The following is a 22,463-nucleotide window of genomic DNA, read 5'->3' as shown; positions in this document are numbered from 1 at the left end:
CTGTTCACTGTTGTCTAATTAAGTAATTTTTCAACTAAAAAGCTGATTTCAAACAGCGCACGCTTAACCCAAGCCACACATTACTACATATGGTATGGAGAAATTCCCTGATGTTAGTCAAGGAATGCGTTTTGTAGAGAACCTTTCAGCAATTACACCATTTTTAAAATAATGATATAAAGTTCATTTTTACTATGCTGTAACTGAATTAAGGGGCCAGCTATCTAGAAGGATAAGGATGACTGCCACTAAAATCACTGAGGCTTTTAACTGCTTAATACCTAAAACATTTATAAATTAAACATATGCACTGAGCGCAGCATTAAGATGTTTTATGCAAATCCAGTTCTCTCCAAGATGAAAATCTGAAGAACAGCAGGGCTGGTGATTAAAGGTGGTGCGGTGGTCACGCCCTGTACAGTGCCAGGATCAGATACTTAAGATTTGTGAGTTACAACTCAGGTATTACCTGGGAATAAAAAACCAAACAGAACACTAACATGCCACAACGTACTTATTCCACTTTGCTCCTAGCTGTTACTACCCCCTAGGTTCCCATTTAAGCAATATTCTGTGGGCCTGAGCAATCCACCTTCTGTCCGGCAGTTATGGTCTAGCTCTGACTTGCAGAATTTCTGCAGCAGTTCAGGAGGATTTAAGTACAAGCGTATAGCTATATTTCTGTGGGCAGGAAAAAGTCAAGACCTCATCCACAACTGTTACATTTTTCACTTGTCGTAAACCAGCATCCTACTATGGAGGGTTTTTTTTGGTGCTGTTTGTTTTTAAAACTGTTAGGATAATTCTGCTACCAGTACTTGAAAAAAAAAAAAATGACATTTTCAGAAACATATTGCTGCTAAAGTACATATATCTTCTAAGAAGTAACATTCTAAAAATCTTGGCTCCTAACATGGTGTACTGTATCAGGACTTTTAAAGTATTGAACTACTTAAACATTCGAGATGTAAGTATGAGGTAACAAGGTGTAAACAGAATTGAATTTCAATCTCATATTACAACCTACCAGTTCCAGAATAAAATTTTAATTTTCCACAGTTTAAAAATTATCTATTAATGTGCAAATTCTGCCATGCCAAGGTATTAGTAAACTTCAATCTCGGTTCATTTTATTCTTAACAGCAACTTGGACTCAGCCACCATATTTGCAATAGTGGTGGTTCCTCATAAAACTACTTAGGATAAAAATCTTTTGCAGGTATTTTTCACAAGTGAGCAACAATTTTCACAGAATTTGAAGATGTTGCATTACTTGATGTGATGGCACGGTGAACACTGTCATCCTGTTCAACATCCAACGAAGTGCACAGAACAGTCAAGCATGCAGGATTGTTTTTGTTTCCAAAACAGTGCACTGGAACGCCACAAGTGCTTTTGGCCTCTGCTGGATCACTCGGTGTTAAGTTCATCCTTTCAGAAGCCCTGTCAGAAGGAACTGACTGAAGGGGAGAATTAAAGAGCCATTCATGAAAGCTGAGTACACGTCTTTAAAAAATGCTGCAGATCATTTTTATCCAACATGGTAGGCCACCTCGAGTGGCAGACAGTACCTTCTGCTGGTCGAGAAGCTAAGAATCAGTTGTGTGGGAAATTTTCTTCCATAGTAATGTTTTTAAGTTATTGAGTATTAAAGAATGCTCCATTTCCATCTGGTTCGCTGAGACTTTAAGGGCAATACACAAATAGAGTTGTTTTTCTAGTTCTTCATGGATATCTGAAGGAGCACCACGAAGCAGATAGTCTTTAAGTAGCTGACAGACTTTTGCCAAGTTTGGCTGAATAACCTCTGTGGTACACCTCATTTTACTTTGGTCGCATAGAGTTCTACAGTCTGTACCATAAACACAGTCCATGTCTGATTCACATGGACGATCTTTAATCATTTCCTTTAAATTCATTTCTGGCACTATTTTTCTCATGTCCATCATTTTCAAATCATATTTATCATTATATCCCAAGTTTTTGGCACTTGTATCACACATAAGAAAGTTACCGTAAGGTCCGTGAAAAATATCTTCCACAAATTCTAAAAGCCCAATAGCTATTTTTGCCTTTCTTGGCCACGATGGAGTAAACCATTGGTCCATGCTTCTCCTGAATCCAGAAGGAATTAAAAGTTCTATGATCCATGGAAGGCTGATTCCATAGAGAGAGGTATATTCAACTCTTTCGATCACATAGAGATCTCCACAAAAACCCATCAGCTTGGGAGTATGTTCCTTATCCTGCAACATCACCATTAACAGAAACTCATCTAGCTGGAGAAGTGCCCATGCAGACTTCGCCTCAGGCAAAGAAACTCTACCATCTTTGTTTCCATCAGCAAAAGATAGAATGATGTTAACCAGTTCTGAAAGATTTCCTTGTTCACCCAACTTTGCCTAAAAACAACCAACAAAAAAGATTACATATGATTTTATTAACTACCACCAATCTGCCTGTAATTCTCCGTCTTTTTATTCTTTTAGTATCAAAGGGTATACCATCTAATAGTTCTTATTGGTTAGAGATGTCTGATGAGCTTCCTTTTTGTTCTGTTTTCCAAGGCATCCAGTGTATGCTCTTCTAAAAATAACAACATCTTCTGCATTTCAAAACGCAAGGACTAGAATTCAAAGACTTTTTTCCCTAAAGGCTGGTCTGATGAAAAACAGAGTAGCTCGTTAAATATTTTCTTAGAACAAGTATGTAGAATTGAGACCGAGTTTGGTTTTCAGCTGATTTAGCCTCTCAGGTGCAGAGAAATAACTCTATCAACTACACTTCATACAGAGTACCAAGATACTCAGCGCTGAAATACTGAAATACTTAATTCTGTTCTTTGGTACAGCCTCTTCCATTGTAACAAAATAAAGAAAAAAAGCCATTGCTAGAATCAGAAACATTGTATTTTAAACTATTACCATTACATGCAGAAAAAGTCACACAAGCATTTCCTAATTTCTCCTAAAAATAGTCTAAAAATCTGTTGCACACCCAATCTTGGAGACAGAGCCACTGCAATGCATAAACAACTGTTAACAGCCTTTCAGTCAAAATAGAGTAACTAGGCATATACTTACTTTAAAAAAACCATACACCATTTCCTTGAATTTCTCAACGGTGGTTCCTCTTGTTGGTTTATCAAATAGGATTATTTCTTTCCTTGGTTCTGGATCAGTACCAAAATCAAGTTGAGTAGCTTCTTCCATCTGGCATTTTATAACCCCTTGCAGATTTCCCCAAATTCCTAAATACATCTATGCAGGAAAATATAGAGGGAAAAGATAAAATCATCGTAGAAGTCCTTCACGTTAGTATCACCTGAAGTTCTACCTCTGCCTCGAGAGTCAAGCAGCAACACAGATTAGAAAACCAAGTCCTGCTTACTGACAGCAAATTCAACAATGGCAGCTTCACATACATTACTGCAGGGACTTAGGAGACACCGCCCTATCAAAATATGAAGACGGCTTGAGAAACAGTATACTGGTGTTACTATAATCTTTGCTTGGTCTAAGAGGCTGCTGATTCTGCTTGAGAAGCAGGATAGTACAGATATGGTATGCTGTACAGAAATATAGGTATTCTGTCAAAATGTGCAAGGATCTGATAAGCTCCTTGGAAACAGGATTCTAGAACTATGAAATTAAAGAGTCTCGGTGGCAATTATAGATTTACTGCTAGTTTAAAATATAGGTCCATGAGGATCCAGTGAGTGGAATATTTCTTTGTTTACAGCTAGACAAAAATGACCCATATAACACAATCGACAAGTATTTACCTATCTGAATACATTCATGCAACATATTCAGAGAAAAACAGCAACAAACCGTAACATATCTGTGCTATACTTGGGCTTTGACCTGAAATTGCAGTTACTACAGCAACTTATGCAGAGGCTATTGCCATGGCTGCAGGTTCTTGTTCCTGAGTCTGTCTTGCTATCTTCACATCTCTTTCTACAATTGCATTATTCACCTCATGAGAAAAGCTGCTACAGCTTAATGCCCCACAAACATAAGAAAGCCTGCAGTGCTTCAAATTACATCTGCTGCCTTAGCCAGCTCATCCAAATCCCAGGGAGGTGGGCCAACGTAGCTATCACCAGCCCCAAACACCCTCAGACTGCAGCACAGTAGTTACCCATCAATAAAGCACAGTCAAGTTGAAGTCCAAAGAGTGTAACAGGAGCAGAACAGCATTGCTCCTCACTGTGATAGAGCTTCTCCAGGTGCCTGTAATGGCAGACAACCTGCAGAAGGGAAATGCTACACTGCAACTTCTAGCCCCTCAGCCATGCAGTCTGTTTCTCATTGAAGCCAAGAGAGAAAAGCTAGTGCAACACTTATATACAGGATGATGGACATTTTAGTAGGAACTGATAAAGCTACGATGGATGAGTAAAGCCTTACCTGGTTATTGGGCTTTGTTGACAAACATTTTCCAAAATACAATGTCTCTTTTGCACAAAGACTGCTACATGCTGATCCATCAATAACTCCTGTCTTATATTTATCACACTGAAACAAACAGAAAAAAATATTTAACAGATCACTCAAGAAAGAAAGCAATAACCACCTAACTCCCAACATCTGACTCTTGAAATAAAAAAAAAAGAGGTGGAAGAAGGTCAAAGAAAATTTTAATAACTCACTCTGTATTAAAACTGTGTTAAGAAACATAACTGGTTTTATCTGTAATTGAAGATATGATCTTATTTCAGCACGACAGAATAGCAGCATTTGATGAATTTATGCATGGCACTGATCAAAACAGCTGTGGAACTAGTTAAAGCAAACACTTAAGTAGTAAACTGTGCTAAATATACTTACTATTATTTTCCTACAGTCATGTCCTCTGCATAGTTCTGTGTAGGTAGAGTACTGGACATACATAACCCAGCTGCCAATAAACACCACTAACCAAGAGATGAAGAGATACTTCATCCGCATATACGAGAAACGTACCTAGAGGACACAAGGAGAAAATATTTTGTTCCTTCAGTAGTAGTAAGAACAGTAGAAGCATATGAGTTTGATTTTCACGGCGATAAAAATAAGCAGACTGTATTACATGCAACATTCACTTCCATTAGTCAACAAAACTGACAGGGGAGGTCAGTTTGATTTATTTAGGTGGAAGGAAAGACCAGCACCATTTCCACTTGGAAGAGGTAAACAGCTAAAGGGCAGCTCCACAACACCCAGAAGTGATGCCAGCCCATGCAGCTGCAGTCCTGCTGCCCCTTCCTGCATCGCAGCTGTGCATCGCTGTTCCTCCGCAGACGCTCACTAGGCTGTAACCTAAGCCTACCTAGTTAAAAAAAGATTCTACTACTTTTTTTCCTAGGGATTCACCATGGCCAGAAAGTTCCTTCAACCAGTTTTTCTCCGAAGGTACCTTATTGGGAGTGTTATAAGAGAGGAACAATTTAAGCTGTTTTCCCCAGAGCCACAAGGACCCTACTTGGAGTAACATGTAATTTCCTCTAAAGTATGTTATCCACAATATGGATATGAAGATCTGAACTGGATGAAGTACAAAAGGAGACCAACAATAATGCTGTGTGGTTTACAGCACATTTAGAAACCATTCAGAAAACTTATGAGGAAATGGGCTGGTGAGAACAGAACAGCCAAGAAAAAAAAAATACCGTAGGCAAGGGGTTGGGGAGAGTCAAAAAAGAAATAACACTACTAAAAATGACAGAACTGAAAGACTTCAATGTTATTTCCTAGCCTAAGAATACCAGATCTACAAGTTTAAAACATTAAGAATCACAAACCTCGCAAACCACACTATTTGTACAGTCTGATGAGGAATGATAAGAGTCATCTGAGACGTGAACCAGCAATAATGAGAATGGATACTTCACCAATGGCTTCAGATATAATTTTCCACATACGTAAGAGAACTGCGACATCTGCATTCGTGCTCAGCTGAAGCTCAATCTCTTTTGTCCCCCAGTCCATTTTCCGTATTTATTCACCTATAATTTTCACCCATTAGTTTTTTTCCTTTTCAACGTCCATGTCAAGCTGTTTGCTCAGACAGACCTCTCAAGCCACACATCATCTGCTGTTCTTTCTTCCAGACACTTCCAGTCCATTTCTACCCCATCCGACTCTGCAACACTAGCCTTAGGTCCAGTCTTCCCCCACACCTGCCATCCTTACCCAAGTAGCAGTTCCCAGCACTACTCAGCACCTCCTCTGCTTCTTCAGTCTTCCCAGCACAACTTTCCTCCTGAAGAATCCTTGCCCTCAACTACTGCCCATCTACAGAATTTACTCATCACCCTCAGAATCCCTCTTTCACAGAGCTGGGAAGCCAGCAGAGACAGCATGGCAAAGTCCCAGGAGCGTCTCGCTCCCTGTTCTCACCTCCGGAACCAAAAGAAAGCTGTAAGCAGGGCAGATGGATTCTCTGCATAGCTTACTTTTTACAGTCAGGCATGCTATTTTGATACACAAAATAAACCAAAACAATAACAAACACCTATCTTTCCCCAGCAGATCTGCAGAGAAAGCCCAGCTTACCACCTCTGCGGCAATCCTCCAGCAGAGGTCTCTTTAAACACAGGTTTGAACCGAGGGGTGAACGGAACCAGCAGAGCCAGAGCATTCAAGGCACAGCACGGATGGCTGCCTCTTCTGGCTCTGCTGTGAATACACAGTCACATTTCTCTCAGACTGTCTGGAGAACACAATGTGTTGGGTTTTTTTCTGCCACCTTCATACTTTCCCCTGGTTGAAGGGCAGACAATACATAGCAGTTGTAGCACTTACAAAAAACTACCACAGTATAGTCATGCAGGTTTAATGACTTATGTAATAATTTACTTATTTTTATTTGTCCCTATATCCCATTAAAACTTATGCATTCATAATCTAGAGTTCATTTATACTGGTTTAAGCATAGTAATGAAACCAATGAGTGCACTGTAGAGCAGTTCCTGAAATTGCCTGGGTGAGTCTCACTTATTTTTCTTTGACCTAATGGTTCTGTAACCCAATACGGCACCAAATGGAAAGAACGATCTTCCCCTCTGCAAGGACAATGAGATACAGCAGTACCTGAAGAGAGGTACAAATGGTTTTTATAATTAAAGCACGGTATTTTGATAAAATCAGATCACGTTCAATTACTGTTAACTATTCAGTGAAGCCACGTTCATTAGTTTTTTGTGCTCATCTTTTAGCTAGGATTGACTATTCAACTGATTCAACAGCTGCCCGTTATTCCCACTTCCACTATTTTGTGAAATCCCCCACCAAAGGTTACCACAAGAGCCCACAGAAACAAACACATTGGTATCTCATATTCTGCACTTCAGCTTCTTCATGAAAATCCATTTTCATTGCAAGTCTGCAACGCTCAAACAAATAACGAGTTGCGTAGCTAAGGTATGGTCAACATGCTCACTCTGCCACCTTTGCTGTATATATAGAAAATGCACAAAGCATGCGGTTAGAGTACCTTAAACTACCCCAGCACGACTCCCTCCTCTTTGGACTTTTAGGCAAGTCCTCCTTTTTCCTACCCAAACTCCCTCTCTTCTCAGGCTACAGCTGCTGAGATTCACCACACGCGGCAAGAAAGAAAGCAAGTCTCCTGCTGTCCATCCAGCACTTGGCCTACAGCATCTAGAATAACTGACAGATTACAAACTGACATTCCTACACAATCAGAGCCTTCTCCCAAAACATTTTTGAAGCAAACAGCACAGTAACATAATCATCATAATTTAAGAATTAAATAGCAAATTTGTGTGCCTTGTCTATCTTATGAACTTGAATTTTTAAGTCTTTCCTTTACAAAATTGAACTATGTTTCTTCAAATTATTATTTTTTGTTAATCCTAGGAGAATTCATCTCATATCCTAAAAAACAATCAGAATATCCATTCTTGCAATATAAGAGAACCTAACTTACAAGTCAGAAATGCTAAAATTACATTTTACAGGAACACGTCACAAATGCCAATACTTATAAACATACTGTTAAATGCTCAATGTTATATTTACTTAGCTTTCTTCGGGCAGAACATAGACCTATTTCATGCAGTTTAAGTCCATGACTACACCACATTGCATTCTACAAGGGATTCCAACCATTTCTTTTAAGTTCCGTTATTCAAGTTTTACAAGGAACATAAGGGGAAAATCACCGCCCCCACCATTTCTTTCCAAAATCCATGTGCACAGCAAATTATTTAGAAACAAAACATCCTCACAGACTCCAATATCCTCCCTAAGGATGGCTATTCCTTCTATAGAGAACTCAATTTGGTCTAGTTTTGCAATCCATCTTTATCTCATTATTCTAACACAAACTTTGAGGCTGAAGATTTGTGTCTTAGTGTGATTTTCCCAGAAGAGAGAGATCATCACTCGGTGTAGAGCTGCTTCTGGCTTTTCTCTAAGAACTGTGAGCTGCTCTGCTTATCTCAGTGCCTAATAGAACCTCCCCTGCTTTGGTGTCAGTATCCAGCATCCTCACCGGAACGACGGATCTCAGAACCTCTGCCTGGTAGTAGTGTTCAGATGAAACAGCTTCACCAACTGCCACTTTGCACGTAGGAGGGGGAGCGGACTGAAATCTTACTCCTTCCAAATGGAAAAGTTCAACTTACCCAGGGCTCATTTTCCTTTTCCCATCACATTAAACATTTTTCTTAAAAAGTCTCATCTCACTTTTTTTTTTTTTGGCTATAAAATGAGTATTATCCAAAAGCAAAGTAACTGAATAAAGGCAGAAGCTATAGCAAGGCACCTCTTTTCTTCTGCTGAAGACCAGACATTATGGCAATTCCAACTGCTTTCCTCTAAAAGCAAATTTTAGTTTTGTTTGCCCAAAAGTATGACTTGCCAGAAACAGTTATAATTTGAAACGCATTCCACATTTCAGTCTCCAGTATCACGCATAAAAACAAGTCATGATAAAAGCTGCCTCAGTAGAGGATTTCTGGATGTGTTTACTTCAAATCACCAACATGTCTTCAAAGAACACCCATTCGGATCTTAAACTCCAGCACACACACTTTCAGACGTTCAAAGCAACAAGAGAACTTCTTGTGTCATGTGAAATTGTACCCACAAACAAGGAAGGATACCAACCATTACGCGAGGTAGTTTTCAGTGAGTCAAGCAACATCTGTGGGAGAGAGCAGCTCATAAAACTTCCGAAAAAACACGAGTCGCAGATGATTATGAACAAGCAACCACAAGAAGGACACAGATGTGATTTACAGATACAAAATGAAAATGTATGAGGGATTACTGTTCCACAGCTGTGAATGGGATGCTTGGGGCAAAGTTTGAGAAGGAAAAACAGTATTAGCTTTTCCAAAATTGATTTTTGTTTTTTAGAAGTAAACATTTCATAACTATTCAGTTACCCAGTTCTTAATAAAACATTGCAGAACACCTACAGGAAAAAACGATTTTATCACTTCCTCATTTCTACAAACAATTCTGACAACGTTGTTCCTACAGGGTCACAAGACCCTTCTCTACAAACTTTTTCATCTATTAATAGGATTACAGAAAAATTCTAATAAAATAATTTTCTTTATTCCTTCTCTCCCCAAACAATATGAAGTTCCTATGAATCAAGAATCACAACGAGTAAATGCTAATAATTATATTTCATCTATCTGAAAGAAAAGATACAGTGATTTCATTTAGAGATGTGGAAAAATAAAAAGAAGAAAAGCTACTTCTAATGGCCTTAATACCTTACAGCAGAAATACAACACCACACCAACACAGAGTATTACAGATAAAATCTAATACAGATCATCTGAGATAAATTTGACTTTTCTCAGCAAAGCTGTTTCATATGTAAAAACTACTCCCAAAGCTTTCTTAGACTACAAACCACCCTCCTTCCTCAAAGTTTCTTGCCGATTCCTTCCCTGCACATTTACAATACTAAACTTCACTCCAAAGTGCTATTTAAAGCAGTTTTGCACTACAAGAATAGCATTTTGTATAATCTGAGGCTAGCAGCACTCCACAAGCCTCAGGATCACTGCTGAGTAACAACCATATTCATAGCACAGAAAATAACCCTTTGTATCTGTGTTTATCCAAATTTGTCCTCCTTCTTAGGAAGACAGAGAGAATGTATTTGGGACAGAAAATTCTCCCCAAATGTCATCTGACTACATCATAGACTTGGCACGAGGTTCTGGAGAAGCTGTGTTTATTTCGGGCTCAGCACTGCACCAACGCAGGCACGCAACTTTGACTGACGGGACTCCAGCCCCACTCCCCATTCAGAGCATGCAGCTACTCACAGAGGACCACAAGGTTCTGTTCTCTTCGATTTAGAAGGAATTACTTTATTATGGAGGTTCAACAAATGATCATTATTTTGTTTCTTCCCACCAATTATCTCTATAAAATCTGCATTTTCTCCCTAAAAAATATGAATGTAGACAGGTTTAGTTCACTTCATCTGGGAAGTGTCAGAACTGGTGTGCAGCAGCAACGCAGCGAGGACACAGTCTTAGTGAGCCTGACTAGGCCACATATGTGCCAGTACACCCTCAGTGCACCACGCTTACTGCACACACATCATGCAGATTTTTTGAGCACATTTCTTGAGCACAAAGTCCCAGATGGAAATTAGGGAGCAATGCTTATAGACAAGATTCATTTGGAATCACAACAAACTCCTAGAAAACTTGTAATAGTTTATTCAGGGTGCCAGAAGGACCAAGAGATCTGAAATGATCAAAAAAGGCAGAAAGTCCAAAACCAGGAAATAATTTCTCTTTTCTGCTCCGCTCTTCCATCAAGACATGAAACACGAGCCAGGGAACACAAGGATGACAGAAAGCACTTGTAACACTTAAAAGTATATTACAGCATCAACTTCATCCATCACTGGTGCATTCCACTAAGTCATGTGCATTGAATAAGAATTAGACATTCATTCCTTGGAACAGAACCGGAAAACCACTTCTGGCAGAATTCAAGCCTGGATGCTCTCCAAAGCATATGGAAAGTAGCAGATCCAGACGCAATGTAACTATCTGCCAATTTTTTGATAAGAGTACTTTTTATTTAAAACATTTTTATTGTTAAGAAGCATGGAAACGTTCATTTGTTTTACACTATAGAGAACTTCATTCAGTCAAGTATTTCATATAACCATAGTTTGATAATCCTCTCCAAAACTCCAAACTACTCATGCAGTTTATTCGACATATTAGCAATAGGAGAGAACAGAAAAACCGTAGGCTGATCGTGTTACAAATCCTGGTTTGTATTATGTTCAGGTTGAGTTACGGTTTATACAAAGCATTTCAGGTTTCTAAGAGCTTACAGCACACACTTCAGATCATGCTGTTGTCTTGATTTACTCATATCCTAAGTAGTCGAGTTGAGCAAACAGCATAGGATCTTTTGAAATAAAAAAAGGTAACAATCAAGACAGAAAACAGGATGTTTCCACTTAAAAGGTTAAACAACAACAAGAGAATTAAAAACTTGGAGGAAATGACGATGACATGTCAAGGGAGCCTTTGAAGGCACATAGAGTAAACAGGTATCAAAGAGTCCTCTACATTACAGGCATCTATAGGACATTCCTAAAGAGACTGTAAAGGAGGTCCAGAATTTCTAGTGGCCAGAAAGCTTCCAAGCATAGAAGTGATCTTCACATCATTATTGATGTGTATAATCCTACTCGCTTGACCTCAGCTTCATAACACAGTTATTAAGTAAGTTATCAGAAAGAAATTCAGCACCACGTTTCCTGAATTTGGGACATCCTCCCAACTGTAAGATGCAATAAATAATACCAAGGGTTTTTGGGCAGTATTTAAGTGTTAAGTTTGTCAGGTTTGGAGCTTTTCACTGTAGTTTTAAATGGTTTACTATTATTGCAAGCCTTGCAGTCTAAGCAGTGGGAAAATTCTGTATTTCATAGTCACTGCCTGTTCTGCAACAATGCTTCAGTGCTGTTTCTGTGGATCCCAACCACTAAACTTTGAGCTGAGGCAAGACACCCTCACAGTTTGTCCTGCTCACCTTACATGAGCTGAGGCTAGGAAGACTATGTGATAACCTATGGAAAGCACATTCTGCAAGCAAGCTAAAGAGCGTGTCAAATAATAATAAATAATAATAGAACACTTGGCATACAGCACTGGTTGCAAACCAACTGATAGCATCTTGCTCCCACTACAGGAAAGCTAGAGAAGTTCTTTGTTGCAGAACTTGATGTTCTCAACTCATTCCACAACACAGTTTTCAAGAAGTATGGAATGCCAGCCAACAAAAATTGGAAGTCAGTCAGCAATGCTTTCTATCATAAAATCCTCTTCCCTGGTCTGCCACATTAAATATTGCTTAGCAACACCACGCAAGTCTTAAAACTTCCATCTTGCTCATAGCTACATCTCAGTGAGTTAAGCCTAGCATTTAGTTAGAGAGCAGTGGCCTCTTTGGAGGCAAAAGCTCAACAGAGCACTCAGTGAGTAATCAGTACAGCTCAACCATGAAGGCATTTGTCACGTACCAACAGCAACACGCAGTCACAAGCAAAGTCAATACATTGACAGCCTGCTGCCATTCTGTGGATGCATCAAGTACCACCACAAATTCACTATGTAACAGAAAAGTAAGGTTATGTTCATAAAGCTGTTATTAGCTCTCCCCCCCAAAAAAATCTGTAAAATATTCCAATATGGTTTCTAGCGTGAGAAAGCATCAGCAGAAATACTTTTTTTTTTTTTTAAACACCTCCAGCAGAAACGAATATTTAACTTCCATGACTTGACTAAGAAATGATCTTGACAGAAATCACACATATTTGCTAAAAAGGCCTTTAAATGTTGAGAAGAACAAATGAAAACAAAAGGTTACCCAATGTCACCATATAACGAACAAAGTAGAACTTACAGTCAAGGCCAACAATTAGCAGAGCCCTACTTTGAAAGCTAGTGCAGTCACGGTAAGCTCAGGTAAACTCATTTTCATTTTGTGTGTACCAGAGACTTTCTCCTATGGGAATTGAAAGTGTCTGCTTTGTTAAGGAGATCAAGGACAATGTTTTCTGGTCTAAAATCAAGTGATACGCGACCCACATTTGTGGACAGAAATGCCGAATGGGCTAAGCTTACAACTGTACCAGCACACTGCTCCTCAGCTGCAACATCCCGTTTTAGCCACTTCCAAAAAGGGAATGGGATCAGAAGAGCTCCAGATAGAGGGATTTAAAGTACCTGGGCTTCTACAATGCATATGGATGGAGCCCATATTTTTTTAATAAATCAATTATTAGAAAGCATTTAATAATAGAGCAATAGATGACAATCATAAATAACATATATACGTAAATATTACGTTTATCCCCTCAAACACTCAGCTGAACTGCAAACGAGTTAAAGCACAGCGCAACGGACAGAAGAAAACCCAGAGAACACCCCGCAGCGTACCACCAGGCCCTCACTGACGTCTCGCAACAGAACTTCCTGCACCACAACCACGGTGCTCTCGGCCAGAGCACCGTTCCGCACAGCTGAGGTAACGTCCACGCCTACCTCTGTGCATCAAGGCAGGAGCGCGGACGATAACGCGCACGCCAACACCGCCAGCGGGCACCGCCGGGCAGCAGAGGCGCGGCACCGGCACCAACGCGCTCCGGGCGCGGGCAGAGGGGCGCTTCCCGTCCCTCCGAGGGCTGAGCGGCGGCCGCCGCCCGACGGCTCCCGCCGATGGGCAGCGCTCCGAGGCGGCGGAACCGGAGGCTCCGCGCGCAGCGCCCCGAGCCCGCCCAGCACCTGTTCCCTGCCCCTCCGGCCGCGCCGCCTCCCGCCCGCCGCGCCGCCACCCCGGACCGACAGAGCGGCGCGGCCGAGCCCCGGCGCGGGGGAACGGCGGCCGAGGGACGCGCTCAGGGCGCCCGCCCCTCAGGGGACGCCGCGAGGGAAACCGCCGCCAACGGCCTCCCCAGGCCGCCCGCCGCCGGCCTACCTGCGGGTGGTGGGGTTTCCTGAGCCAGGCCCCCGCGAAAAGCCGCCTCGCCATGGCAATCGCACATCCCCGCAGCGGGCGGCGAACGGAGGCGGAGCGGAGCGCAGCGCTTCCCCGCCCGGCCTGCCGACGGAGCCGCGTCGCCGGCTCGGCTGAGCGCGCCGGCGGCGAGGGGAAGACGAGGAGCGCGTAAGACTCACAGCGCGGAGCGCGGCCGAAGCGGCAGCTGTCAGCGGCGGGGACGCGCCGAGCGCCGGCCGCACCACAGGGAGGGGAGGGAAGAACAGAGGAGGAACGCGGCCGCCCGGGGGCAGTGGGGCGAGAGCGGGAGGGGCGGGGCTTCTTCTATCCCCGCCCTCTGCCTGTGGGGACGGCGGGTGGGCGCCGGGAGGTGAGGGGTTGGGGTCTGTAGCGCGCTGACCCGCAGCTCTACGTCGCGGTCTGTGTCCGCTATAGCGCGGCCGGATCCTAGGGCCAGGCTGGGGAGAATTACCAAGAAGTCCGTTAATGAATAACGCGTCCCACCGATTGCAAGCAGGCTCCCGTCTAGGACTCAGCTGTCCATTAGAACCAGCTGAGGGCCTACTGGAGCCCACAGAGCTCTTCCCCCCGAGATAAGGAGGGAGCCCGGGCCCACGGCCATACCCGGCAGCCCTCCCTCCCAGCCTGGCCTCTGTCTGCAGCCCTGCCCGTGCCGCCCGCCGAGCCCTGGAGGCAGGTGCGTACCTTCCTGTCCTTGTGGTACTCATCCTGTGGTCGCCAGCAGCAACAATAGTGGGTTTGCTGCTGGAAGAAAAAGACACGATCACGTTTGTCATAGCAACGGCCTCTGACTGTAACAGCGGACAGGACGGGTCAGGCTGCTGGGGAAGAGTGTGGTGCACTGGGCAGGCCTTCAGCTTCACCATGTGCCTGCAGCAGTGGTCCACAGCACCACTCCTCCTCAGCTGTGGGTTGGGAAAGAAAGGTGGGCAGGGAGCAATGTGGCATTGGCACAGGTGGGGCCCTCAGGTCTCACAAACAGGGAAAGAATTGGCCAACTGCACCCTCAGTGTCTCTTACAGCTTCACCCAGCATAGGACATCCCAGGCCATCTGACATTAGTAGGAATGTTATTTGGTTTGAGCAAAACCGTCCTTGGTTACGTGAAGTTCAATTTGCTTCCATCTGGTCATGTGTATGTTTTAGTTACTTCTTTAGCATCAGGTCAGAAGCTGGAGGATTCCTGCTCTGATGCTTTTTGAGTGACGCTTTGGGTGAAAGGATTATGGCACAGTATCAGGATAAAAATAAGATGACCATAACATGCTATGGCTTTTGGTGCTGTGCACTGCTTTGATTAAAAGAAAGGCTGGTGTAAGAATAAGTTGCGGTATTCTGACATGGATTAATGTTAAGGAAAGTTGCGTATCTGGAAACCAAATGTTAGGGGGTCACAAAGTATTAAAATCTCCAAGATTTAAAGAGACTCAAAGTTTAAGATTCAGGAATAGTCCATGACTGCTTTTTGAATAATGTAATCACTGCCAGACTCACTCTGAAGAATAAATCAGAAAATTAATTAGTAAGATTTGGCACTCCTGCAAAAGCAATCCTGGCTTTAATAACACTCTTGCAGTGCAAGTGTTCTCTTCCTATTCAGCAGGCCCAGATGGCTGTGCTTTCTGCATCACTTCCCTCTACACTTCAGTGGTTTGCACAAGCTTAGCGAGATTACTGGCATGCAACAGAAAGGTGACACCAGGAAACTACAGAGCAGACATTTAAATGTTTTGCTGAATAATCTCAAGTAATTACTTTATCTAGTGCTCTGTGTCAATCCTTGAAAGGAGAGGCTGAGAGTAATCACGAAATGCAAGTTTCCCATATGGCAGGTGAGGACATAAATGTTTTGTTTCTGTTAGGACTGGATCAAAGCAGCTCCTGGCATATGCTCATTAGGGGATATATTTTTCACTTAGTGCATGCAGTCTTAGTCATTTGTGAGAGCAGGTGCTTTATTCCAGCACAGCAATGTTAAGTTATTCTTTAAGTACTCTTTGTGTCCAGGCTTTGCTAGATGATAAAAAGTCAGTCAAGTTCAGCCTTTTTCAGCTTATCCCTTGAACACCAAATTCCCAGTTAAGCCTTAGTAAGTGCAAAGCCCATGCCATTCTACATGTGCAAAACCAAAGAGGTATTTTAAAGACCAGGGAATAGGCACAGAAATGCAGAGGTAGAACATAAGCCACATTGATGTATTTACTGAACAGTTTCTTCCATTTGCTTGTGCCTTTCCGTTCTGTAGTTTACACATCATTCATTTTTGTATGACAATACCACATCTCAAATGCAAAAGCAGTAAAAGCTATGCTGATTTATTGCTAGCTGTTAATATTTGCTTCCTATCCAGCCATGTAAAGGTTGGAGAGACAGAAATCCACTGATGATTATACATGTGCACTGTTTATCTCTCAGTGTTAAAGGTAAATGTGGCCTTCCAATAACTTCATACCATCACTTTCAGTTCTGTGACAACTTAACACTCACTGCATACTAAGTATGACTCAGGAAAAAACTAAGAGCTGTTATGTGTATTGAAGCATTCAGGAATTTTGGACAAGCAATATTTGACTAATAACAACAACAGAAAGCTACAGAGAAAAATTTAAGTTCTTCAAGGTACCAATTATAATGTGCACCTTTATAGATATAATACAGAATTTTATCCAAGTTCTTTTGAAGGAAGAAGTTATTTGTTACTTGAGCAAGTAATACAGGTTTTAACATTATTTAAAAGCTAAACATTAACTCATTGCAATATACCTGGGCTTGATTCTAGCATAGGAGACTCCATGGGAAATCCTCAAGGTTCACACACTCTTCTCACCACCATATTAATGCAGGAAGCCTCTGGCTAATGTTAGTAATCACAAGACTTACAATGTTAATAATCACAGACTTCTCTTTCTCACAGCAGCTTTACAAGCTTGCAGTCTGCCTAGCATGACTTCCTGCATTAGTGCTCTTACCCAGGATACGCCTCAGAAGTGTTCTGTCATCCTGGGCAGTATCACAGTTTAAGCACCAGTAGGAATGGAATGTGTTAGTATTTGCCAGTTACCTCATTTTTTTTTAATTAAGTTTAATAAATGTATTTACACAGTAAACAATATGATAATTATTTTAAATAAAACCACTTTTCCTAAAATTAAGTCTATAAAAACGTCAAGGTTTCGCTCTTTGTACTGCCTAGTTATCAAGATGCATGCTCAGATATATCCAGGAATTTGTTCCTTTCACAGTAAGATTCTTTCCTTCTCTTCCTGTAAAATTCTGTAAACTCAATTTTAATTGGTGGATAACTTTTATTTTATCCTTAATCCTATATCCTATTTCATTTAAATTCTTACTAATGTTAATGCTTCTAGTGCATAAATAGGTGGAGATGTCTCTTACTCAGAAAGCAAACAAAGCCTGTTAAGGATTCCCTTGTGGCTTAACTTGTTATAAACAAATCATTAATCTATTTGAGGAAGCAGCATCTTCTAGCTAGAGTGTTTCATTTCTAAGGCTGTACTTATATTTTTAATTCTAGCCTGCTGCAGCAGCAGTATGCACTTACTTGCTGCCTACTTTCATCCTTGGGTTGGCACAGCCATTTCTGTTGTGTAAAGAACTAGAACAATTATTTGAACTATGAACTAATCGTACTTCATTTTTTTTTCCCCCCTCTGGGTTAGGTTAGAGGCAGTCCGATTCCTTTCATCAGTAGTTTGGATTTATGCCAAAATTGAAGTGGCTGTTTGTAACCACTGAAGCTTTTATCTTATTTAAGATATCTGTATCAAAAATTGTGTTTTATTACAGCTAGATAAATGACAAACATGTGACTCATTACTAGCTCTTCACTGAGATGAGATCCTACTATTATTAAACATTTAGAGATGGTGATTAATTTGGGATAAAAGCCCTCTAGTCTTTGCTTTCGGAGACACAGTGTCTACTAGCTTTTCCGGTGTATTATTTAAAATTCAAAATATACTAGAAAACTTAAATGCTTACTGAAAATAAATTTTAATAACATTTTTACAGTAAATAGGTCTCCACAGATCGAGAAGAAAAATCTTTATAAATCTGATTCCTTTATGGATTAGAGGACTGAGAGAACTCCAAAAATACTTCAGTTCAGAAAAAAAGATTTGAAAGGAAGCACTACCTTGTTAATGGTCATTCGTAAGGAAGTGCTGAAACAGTTTGCATTTTTCACATTGTTTGAAAGTCTACAAAGACAACACCGTTCAGATTCAGCCAACCAATAAAATGAAGTACCTTCTGTACAATCATAATTGTATGTCTGCTTCCTCTATTATTTATGACATTATGATATCCAGAATTTTTTTCTAAGACTAACTGGGATTAAGTGTTAAAATGTGTAGTCACTACTCTTACTAGCATTAATCTTTTTCTACTTGGGAAATAATTTTTTCCAAAAAATTATAAAATGATCTGTTCAGTGTTGAAAACGTGCCCATGTTTTTAACATGGGGACTTTGATTAGTTATCTATTTCTTGGAATTAACAGTGTATTAGAGTTATAATCTACTGGGAGCTTCTGATTGCACTACTTGCAGTAAAATACTTAGTTCTGCTTATCTTCTGCTTTAAAGTCTGAATGTTAGTCTTAATTGTTATTTTTGGAATTTCCCATAATGATAAAACAGTCTGGCTGATGTTTTCTTATTCCATGCTGCCATTTTCCAGAATGTCTTACCCTGAATTAGCACTTCCACTTTCCCCCTTACTCTGTGACATAGCTCAGAGAGCTAGGAAACATCTGAGATATAGTCCACACTCTCACAAAAAAAATCCTACTTATGGTCTAAATACGAAGTTCTAATACTGAAGTTAGCAGACACTTAAGAACATCAATAACACAAAAGAGATAACAGCAAAATTCAGTTCAGAAAGGTTACATCTATTTGTAACACCTCAGGAAGTTTAGTATTGGAACAAGTTACTTAGTGGGAGAGTAAATTTTTCAACACATGGTATACTTAAGAGCTCTGACTTAAATCAATGAGGAAAACAGCTGCAATGTTTAATACATTGCTACTCCCAGCTGTCCTGCTATCCCCTCTGCCTGAGGACATTTCCACAACAGAACTGCTTAGTTCACAGTCTAGTATATTTGCTTTAATTGTCTGTGAAAATTAGTTCACGCTAAAACACTAGACTGTGATCCTCAGCTGCTGAAGTGCAGTTCTGCCTTTCCTTCCGCCAACTACAGTATGGAGGAGAAAAATAGGCAGAAAAGCAACTACAGATAACTGAGCTGCTATGTGAAACCCTTCACTTGCCCTCTACAACTTACGCCCCCTCCAGTGCTGTTCTCTGTACTGTCTCGTAACTGGTTGTGTAGCTGAATGGTGAACTGTTTGATGAACCCAAACTAAAAATAACCCAGAAAAGGGAAAAAGTCATATTTTCCTCCAGTTTGATTCTGTATGCAACTATGGTATTCATAGAGACAGAATAGTTAGGCATTTGGAATAAGGATCGAAACCAGGAACAGCTTAAAAAGTGACAAGAAAAGACCTTCAAAGTCTGCCCTAAGACTGACGTCTCCTTAAAATATATATCCCAGCTCAGTGATTTGTCAGGCAGAGTGAATGAATCATTGTGTTATGTCTGAATTTGAACTGAACAAATCATTCCTTCAAGCCTTACCTAATACATAAGTCACTCTACTTCAGTTTACAGTCTTTGACAAAGCTGAGAATTTGGACCTATATGCAGTAATTAATACAACATACCAGAATTACTTACCTACCAGCCTTCATGTTACTGCAGAATTACTCAAAACATAATATCTTGTCTTGTTAGTTTTGCTCCATTCAGAATCTCTGCATGTGAAATGAAGAAGCTTAGTACTGAATTGTTAGATGATTCTGACAGTGCTCTGCAAAAGCACTAACAAACAGCAGAAATACTTAGGAAACTAGTGTTTCTTTTTTAGGAATCCTCTAATTGTAAGGATTATAAATTTGTTAGGTCTAAATTTTTTTTTAACCCTATATTTTCCTCATTAGAGTTGGTACTTCTAATGTCATTTGTATTAGAAGAACTTTCTGTAAAAGCTTATCACCTATACGGGAGGTAGCAGTGTCTTCTTTAAATTCTGAGCAGTTAACTAACTGTAAGTACAGTTGATCTACTTCAGTATTCACCTTGAGTTTTTGTTGTTGTTGTTTTTGGATTTTTTTTTTTAAGTAGATAAAAGTTTTTATTTCCCTTTAAATAAACAGAATAGCCAGCCAGGTACAAAGCATGTGCCTTTTGTGATCCCTAGAGTAGGTAGTCTATTGATTGTATATTAATTAATTTCTGTAGCCTACTTTCTATGACGTACTGGTGGATTTTTGATATAAAAATCTCAGTAGGCATAAGGTATTTACTGAATTGTTTAAATTTCTACAGTAGTTAAGAGCAATTTTGACTATAAACACCCTTACTAACATATTTTAAGCAAAGTAAGGAACTGCATTCACACACATTTTCTTACATTATTAATCATACTGAAGCAAAATAAATTCAGAAGTCTAAGTGATATTCTTTGAGTTACCCGTGTTATTACTCATTATGAACAGCAGGTATTTTTTGCTCCAGCTATATGAAAACCTAAGTGAATGACAACACTGGCTACCAGGTTACAGCATTTCTGAAAGTATTTTTTTCCTAATTGTATGACAGAAGACAATGTGGAGCAGTAATATTTTAAAGCTATAAATAAATGACTAAGCTTATGCCAATATGGTATATGGAGTTATATTTCTTTGTATCTTCATTAAACTGGAGCAATAAGTAATCCTGTGGTCATAGATTGACTACAGCACAGTGGTACACCATAAAAGTAGCTTGCAGATTAGGCTTATGCTCCATTTCTGCAAGGCATCACAAGCCTGGCTCTACACACTGCACCAGCTCTCACTGACCAGTTCTGCAACACAGGTTTCTAGCAGCATTGAAGCTCACATCAGAAGCTATTCTCCCTAGGGCTTCATTGCTATGCAATCTGTACTCATGTGACTTTCTGCCTCTTATGTAGATTTAAGTCTGTGGGAAAAAAAAGCTATTTTTTTTTTCTGGTACGTATAAAGAATAAACTATTCTAGTCAATGAAAGCTTTTATTAACTCAGAGAAAACCCATTGAAAATATAATCTTTATGACTATACTGAATATACTGACTACTGTCATGGTGAACAGTGTTGCTGTTGTGCATGTCCTGAGCTCTCTTTGTATGCACACTTAGAACCCTCTTCTAAAATAGAGCATTGAAACACCAACACCATCACACCCAGACAGTAATAACAGCAGATAAAATATTTCCTTTTGACTTTGCTGGTAGTCAGATTTTTTCTAGATCCTCTATCACAGAGTAACATCATAGAATGATATTTAATCCACAAACTCCTATTTCCACCTGTAACCTGATGGAAAGCATAGCAACAACCACAGAGCAGCAAGGCCCCAGGCAACAGCAAGTGAGGGCCTGCTCAAACGCAACAGCCATAGGTACAAAAAACAAACAAACCCAAACAAACAAACCAACCAAAACAACACAACAAAAAAAAAAACCCACAACACACCAAACTTACCTTCAGAAGGCCTCAGATATGCAGAGATCTCCAGTAAGACACCCTTGCCTCCACTGCCAACCCTTAAATGAGGTCTGGGAAGGGGTGGATCCTGGCTCCACTCCTTGCGGTCACTCAGGGGCATTGCATGCACCTGAGCTCCCCTGGGTTGGCCCTGCCTTCCCACCAGGTGCTCCATCACTGGTTCAGGCTGTGACTTAGCATTTCCGCTGCACCAACCTATAAAAACGATTTGGGCTTGGGAGTATACCTAAAAAAAGTAGTAATAAAGCTCCAGTGAGTAAGGTAAGATGAATAGTTCCTTAAAGACATAAAGGGTCTCTGTGAGACTTTTACACCTTTGATAAGGTTAACTGGTAGTTGGGTCAATGCAGTCATTCTATATGACAGCATAGTTGCTCTGAAACATTTCAGATGAGTAGAAATACTTTCTATTTTATCTTGAGATACACTAAGTAACTTTTTTATATAGCTTAGGTTAACTTCATGTGAGATTTGCAGAGTTCCTAAGTAATGTATTTTGTGAGTGTCCCTATATACATGGACTTAGTGTGCTGACTGCATTTCGTCTATGTTTTATCTCATTCTCCTGTTCCTATCCTGTAATTGTCCTCATAAAAACCCTTCTGCACAATATCCTTCAAACCTTAACTCATTTAGACAACTGAGGATATAGGTTTATAGTAATTCTTATTAGAAAGAGTTGAGCTCTCACTACAGTTCTTGTTTCCCATATATCAGAAACTAATAGTAACTAATCATTTTAATTTTCAATCAAAACAAAATGGAAAAAGACAGTCTCCATTTTTTCTCCGTATCTTCTTTCAGCC

The 22,463-nt window shown here is 40.4% G+C and overlaps 2 protein-coding genes across 5 annotated transcripts in view; one reads left to right on the top strand and one right to left on the bottom strand.

Annotated features, from left to right (window-relative positions):
- On the bottom strand, positions 990-21,751 carry FAM69A (family with sequence similarity 69 member A). Of its 4 annotated transcripts, XM_021404804.1 has the most exons (6): positions 21,634-21,751; positions 19,803-19,879; positions 4,836-4,970; positions 4,416-4,523; positions 3,084-3,260; positions 990-2,402 (listed from the first exon to the last, which is right to left on the bottom strand). In XM_021404804.1, the coding sequence occupies exons 3-6, from the start codon at positions 4,953-4,955 to the stop codon at positions 1,590-1,592; spliced, it is 1,218 nt and encodes a 405-aa protein (XP_021260479.1). In that variant the 5' UTR covers positions 4,956-4,970; positions 19,803-19,879; positions 21,634-21,751; the 3' UTR covers positions 990-1,589. The 4 variants fall into 4 exon arrangements, with proteins under 4 accessions (XP_021260479.1, XP_021260478.1, XP_021260480.1 ...); XM_021404803.1 differs by lacking the exons at positions 19,803-19,879; positions 21,634-21,751 and adding an exon at positions 13,995-14,328; XM_021404805.1 differs by lacking the exons at positions 19,803-19,879; positions 21,634-21,751 and adding an exon at positions 13,562-13,729.
- The window catches only part of MTF2 (metal response element binding transcription factor 2), a 44,222-nt gene continuing 36,366 nt past the window's right edge, over positions 14,608-22,463 (top strand). Inside the window, exon 1 of the mRNA XM_021404797.1 lies at positions 14,608-14,712. The gene's annotated coding sequence lies outside the window, so the exon portion shown is untranslated. The remainder of the gene's footprint in view (positions 14,713-22,463) is intronic.

The sequence above is a fragment of the Numida meleagris genome, chromosome 7, assembly GCF_002078875.1.
Source record: "Numida meleagris isolate 19003 breed g44 Domestic line chromosome 7, NumMel1.0, whole genome shotgun sequence".
NCBI classification, from domain to species: Eukaryota; Metazoa; Chordata; class Aves; order Galliformes; family Numididae; genus Numida; species Numida meleagris.
The sequence above is the reverse complement of the archived record's forward strand: the minus strand, read 5'-3'. Positions and strand labels throughout refer to the sequence as shown.

Excerpts from the sequence above, each read along its gene's own strand:
- FAM69A (XM_021404803.1), bottom strand. The coding sequence starts at position 14,048 with ATGGCGAGGCGGCTTTTCGCGGGGGCCTGGCTCAGGAAACCCCACCAC. Across the intron at positions 3,261-4,415 it reads CAACAAAGCCCAATAACCAG|ATGTATTTAGGAATTTGGGG; the intron begins GTAAGGCTTTAC and ends TTTCCTGCATAG. Across the intron at positions 2,403-3,083 it reads TGGTGTATGGTTTTTTTAAA|GCAAAGTTGGGTGAACAAGG; the intron begins GTAAGTATATGC and ends GGTTGTTTTTAG.